Source organism: Mandrillus leucophaeus, unplaced genomic scaffold (genome assembly GCF_000951045.1).
Source record: "Mandrillus leucophaeus isolate KB7577 unplaced genomic scaffold, Mleu.le_1.0 Scaffold1375, whole genome shotgun sequence".
Taxonomy (NCBI): Eukaryota; Metazoa; Chordata; class Mammalia; order Primates; family Cercopithecidae; genus Mandrillus; species Mandrillus leucophaeus.
Window position 1 is genome coordinate 394,129 of NW_012101338.1, and position 5,909 is coordinate 400,037.

Consider the following 5,909-nt stretch of genomic DNA (forward strand, 5'->3'; position numbering starts at 1 on the left):
TCAGCAGCAGAGGCTGCAGAAGATAGAATATTGCTGAACAGCGAGTGTACCTGTCTGATTCTTCTCTGTTCATATCTTGATGGGTCATCTAGTAAGAGAAACAGGAACTGATGTATTGAATATCCACCATATGCCAGACCCCATCATAGGCACTAAACATGTCACAGGAGGCTCAGAATAGCCTATGAAATAGATGTATATTTGGTAGTAACTCTTGGCTCTCATTCTCTTTATAGGTGTATGAACAGGATGATCTGAGTGAACAAATGGCAAGTTTGGAAGGACTCATGAAGCAGCTTAATGCCATCACAGGCTCAGCCTTTTAACATGTATTTCTGAATGGATGAGGTGAATTTTCCAGGAACTTTGCAGCATACCAATTACCCATAAACAGCACACCTGTGTCCAAGAACTCTAACCAGTGTACAGGTCACCCATCAGGACCACTCAATTAAGGAAGATCCTAAAGCAGTTCAGAAGGAATAAGCATTCCTTCTTTCATAGGCATCAGGAATTGTCAAATGATGACTATGAGGTCCCTAAACAAAAGCAAAGATGCATTTTCACTGCAACGTCAAAGTTTAAGCTGCTAGAATAGTCCTGGGCCTTTGCCACTGCAGTGACCACACTGTCATAACTAATGCCTATGTTTTCCTTTGTCAAGGCCTGTTGTTTAATGTGTAGGTCTAGTCTTACAAAATGCAAGTGCATTATTTAAGCCTGTACCATGCCATGGCAAACCAGTGCAAGCTCACTATTTTGTTTTCAACTTTAACATACAAAGCACCCATGGGAATCTCTCATGCCATAGCACCAAAGGATTGGATGTTTTCCTTACAGCACAAAAAGTAAAGAGTAAACAAACAAAAGGCAGAGAATGCTTATGTTTGTAACTCAGTCACTCATCTTGCATAAGTGGTGGATATTAGTGAGGGGCTAAAAATTCACCTATTTTGGCAAGTATTTGTAAATCCACCCTTGGTTAATATGTATGTTTGGAGTCCAGGAACATAAAAATCTGCAACTAGTGGCATTCTGCCAGCAGCAGTACATTTCTGGAAAGAGGACATAATATACAGTCTTCTCAGACACATGGTAATTATATGCTTAAGCTTGTAATAGGACACTTTTCAATTTGGGTGGCTTTTGTGCCATGCCACACTGTGATGCAATTTCAAAGCTTCACCAAGGCCATCTTCCTTAGGAGTTTGGCCAGAAGAATGCCCCCACCCCTTCACCCCATCCCTCCCTGAGTTCTCCTTGGCAACTAGCATTGGGTGAAATGGCCAGCTCAACATGTCATATGGTGCACTGGCCAATGTCGCCTGTCTTCTACTCCCATAGAAATGGCATATTCCCTGAGAGCAGGCCCCGAGGAAGAGAAGGAATATAAAAGGTAACTTCTAACAGTACCTTCTCTTAAAGAATGCCAACTCTGCCTACAGACAGGGTCAGTGTTGGGAAGCATTGGCCACCAGACCCTTTTTTTAAGGAAATCTTTTACACCACACCTGTGTCAGAGTCAGGAGAAAGCAGAGGGGTAGGTGCCACCTGACACTTCTGACGCATAAATCCAGCAGATACTTTTCAAAGCAGCATCTTAAACTGTGGACTACGGTTTTAAACTTCTATTGCCATGTTTATCTACAGCTTGGAACTAGCTAAAATTAAGAACATTTTGTGTGCAGCCTTTTAGTTTCTGAATTTTCAGCTGCATTTGTAGTTAATCCCTGTTTATGTAGCTGAATGGCCAAAAGGGAGCTAGTTTGCATATTTATCAGTTAGGTGACTTGAAAACCCAATGGGAGAGTTTCAGCTTAATTATTCCTTTCAGCTCTACCTTTGATTTCAAGCTTGAGTAGATCATAATTTTAAAAGAGCATGGAAGGGATAGAATCTTTACAACCTAATAGCTCCTTTTATTAGGTGGGTAATTATATATGAATCCCTGAATAAAATATTTTGAGCAAAATGGCACTGTAACAGAAGTAATAATTCAGATTATTTTTTTACAGTTTTATGTCGGGAAGAAAATCTGATGTCAAAGAGAGGGCTGTTCAAATGGTTCATTAGAAAGTCCGGTCCATTTGCGAATTTGTTCCTTCAACAAGAGTGCTCATTCAATTTACTCAGATTTTCTGGAAGTCTTTCTGAAGAGCTATGTGATGTTATTCTATGGGACAGATTACTCTTATTTAACATCTGGGCACTTAGTTAGACAACCTTCTACTGACCTGGAATAAAGTGTTTCCTAATATAATATTGAATGATTCAGAAATAATCCATTACTTCAAAAAAGAAAATATCCATTGGGCTAGCCCAACTTTCTCTAGGCCCTAAGAATTACTACCTCCCCTTTCTAATTCTAGCAAACATGGAACATTCTCTTTAGGTACTTGACCCCCATGAGGGTAATCCTGAGTGCTCAGCTTGGAATAGGTTGCACATCTCAGATTTTAGGGATTGAGTCACACCTTCAATATGTAGAATATAGTTGATCAATTAAAAAAAAAAACCTATCATTTTCACAAATTTCTAGATCCTTCTAGTCAAAAATAATTATTTAGGAAATAAAATTTTTAAAAATCCATTTAAAATATATGTTATTTGTCTTCAGTGGAAGTTATATTTCTGCTGCATGCTCTTGAAACTTTCTTCATTAAATAAATACAATGGTTTATCTTAGTAACTGGCAATGCCAATAATAGCACCATGCATTTAATCTATAATACAATCAATTTAAACATCCTCAAAAAACTGCAGTATCATTTACCTGGTAGTATTAATATACAATGATGTCACCACAACTTTTGTATAACTCTGTTCCCTTTACCCTCAAATGATTCATATATATACAATTTCCTGCCCAAGTTTTCAGGTAACTTATCAATTTCCCAGTCTACTGATCTCTTGACAAGAAGAAACCTGTGAATACTGCAAACTAGCCTCTGACTTCCTCCCACTGAGTCTAGTTCATGGTATCCAGGACTCTTTATGCTCATAAATCTGATTCCCATTAGGTGATACCTGACAGCCAACCAGCAGCTCTACCACCAGAACTCATTTCTCCCTGAAAAAGAAGAAAATCATATTTGACAGAGCATTCTCTGGTCTGCCCTGTAATGTGCTGAAATGTCAGGCAAGATCCTCTTCTTTAAAAAAAAAAAAATGGTATTTTTCTTTATATTTCACCCTGATAAGAAAGCTATTTTCTTTCCTCTGCAGAAATTTCTGCATTTGTGAAACTTAGAAAAATTTGGATAGTTCAAATGTATAAAGAATATTTGGATTATGCTCTAGCAAAAAGTTAAATGTTTCATACTGAATTATAGCCAATAAGAAACCAGTCATACTTGCCTCTTCGAATAACAGACATACAAGCTTCGAGAATATTTAAATAATGAAACTTTACATTTGGGAATTATAAAATGCATACTCAATTGAACAATCTGAAAAAAATACCAAGTCAGTGATGTAAGTGGAGATTTATTAAGGATTCCTGTTGAGTATATTCTTAGTTTCTTCAAAATAAGGATTATTCAAAATTAGGTGTGTATGTTCAGTCTCCTGCCTTGGTTCCAGCTACACAAGGAGAGCCATCCTGTGCTAGTGTGATGTTTCAGACAACATTCTGAAACTAAAAAGTTTGGCACTTATTGGCTTTTCCAATAAAGAATCTCTTAAGTACAGGTATTTCTGGAAGCTGTTGGTGTCTGTGCTTGAAGATGATTGCTGATACTTATCCACCCTTTGGGTACTTCTGTTGACTTTGTTTAAATAATCATCTTATGGTTGTCTCCAAATGTAATATGGTATCTCAGATACAGCAGCTGGACTGTAATTACAACCAAAGGTTACCTCTAAAGATAACATCTTACCATTTTAGATAAAATTGTGTCCCAGAATTCTTATGGTTTTGGAATGTCCATTTCTAGTCAATGAAAATAGGAAAAATGGAAAAATTGTCTAATTTCAGATGTGTTTAAAGAAAACAAAATCATCTGAACTTTAAAATAGATGTGGAGCAGGGTTACCTTCCCTTTCACTCAGTTTACTTCATGCAACCACAGGCAGTCCTGTAGGCCAGAGGTTACTATCCTAGCCTGCTCATAACTATTTACAATACAGAGCCCACAACTTCCTGGAGATGCAGAAGTTGTCATACACTCAAGTCTATACCCTCTCTCTTTTTGTAAATCACATTCAAAGCAACATTTTACCCATAATTTGCATTTCTCTGGTGACTTTCAGAAATCACTTTAGTATTGTATAGAAAAGCTTTTGAGTCCAGTGTTTAAAATTAAATTGAATACTTTGGAAAATCATAGATAGGTGTTTTGTATGATACTCCATTCCAATGCAAAATATGTGTACCCATGCCTCAATGTATCTTGCTATCCAAATACCTGTTGCCAAAAAGAATCGATTTGGGGAAAAAAAAAAATGCCTATTTCCTGGTCAGTAAGGTTATGTAAAAGACAAAATACCACACCCATATCAGCAAATGAATATTACTACTGATCTGGAGTCTTTGTTGCCACTATTGCAAACGTTCACCTGGCAGACTTCCAGTTGCACTCTCTGAAGGACTTTTTTCTCTTGCTCTCACTAGAGAGCCTTTATACATTGTCATCCTATGATTTTTGTTGGTAGAAGAGCAAGAGCAAAACTCTGCAAGATTTAATAAACACAGAGGCATGGGCCAAGGGATCTCACTGTGTGCCGAACGTGTGTTTTCAGATGCAAGAAAGGAATGTTGGAGAGGAGGAGAAATGCTGTTTTTTATTATTGTAGGGTAAATCTGACAATTCTGAACTTTGTGAATTGTCAGCTTGTTTGGGGGAAGGGTGGGTGGGTATGGGATGTACTTTTTATAAGTAATATTTAATTTATTATTTAGAGTGGCTTCTTTTTGGATAATTTATGATAAAAGGGGAGATCTGGTTGGGATCTAGATACGGCTGTTAAAGCTGTGGTGTTCCATATCTCAGAGGGACCACTTTGGAAATGAATTGTCCATTGCTGAGTATGAAGAGATGTCTAGTCCAGGCAAAGCCTTCACTGAAGTTCCATCATCACCACCTTCTCCCTTTTTAGGGTCATTCAAAGAAGATAACACCAAACCTAAATAATTCTGAAAGCATTTTGCAGATCAGTGCTACTCATTCAAAGGGCTTTGCAACTCAAACAGATTGTTAGTATGCTAGTGATAAGTTTATTTGGTAGAAATGGGTATACTACAGCTTTAACTAGCCTTAGTGAGAAAAGAAATTTTTTGTTGTTGCAAAACACCTTTTTTAACAAAAAGGTATTTTGAGCCTACAAAAAGTTTCTTTAAACTGTCAAATTCTAGCATTGTTAACCAAATTAGACTAGTGATTGCAATATTTAAGTGTAAATCTTGTTCTACGAGAAAGGAAACTTGCTTACAGTTTAAAACAATGACTGTTTCTACACATGATCTTGTATACTACTACACAAGGAAAAGGGGGTTTTGTAATCACTGTAGAACAGTCTCATATTCATTTTTTATAGAAATGTTATTCCAATGGTGCATTTTTTGTTTAATAAATAAAGTTTTGATACAAAGTTCTTTCTTCATGTTATTTATAGTAAATGCTGTACCACACACACAACCACAACCTTGCCTGTCTGTATCCTTAGGATTCATTCTCTTAGTCCATTGGTGTTGCTGTAAAGGAATACCTGAGCTGAGTAACTTAATAAAGAGAAGAGGTTTAATTAGCTCATGGTTCTGCAGCCTGTACAAGAAGCATGGTGCCAGCATCTGTTCCTGGTGAGGCCTCAAGAGGCTTTCACTTATGGTGGAAAGGAAAGGGAAATCCACATGTGCAGAGATTGCATGGCAAGAGAGGAAGCAAGAGAGAGAAGCAGGAGGTGCCAGACTC

General features: G+C 37.3%; 1 protein-coding gene across 1 annotated transcript in view; it reads left to right on the forward strand.

The window, feature by feature from the left end:
* LOC105534661 (netrin receptor DCC) overlaps positions 1–5,593 on the forward strand; it is a 389,147-nt gene extending 383,554 nt beyond the window's left edge. The window contains exon 22 of the mRNA XM_011973437.1: positions 237–5,593. Within this exon, the coding sequence (XP_011828827.1) occupies positions 237–326 (90 nt within the window). The 3' untranslated portion in view covers positions 327–5,593. The remainder of the gene's footprint in view (positions 1–236) is intronic.
* Positions 5,594–5,909: the final 316 nt, after the last annotated feature.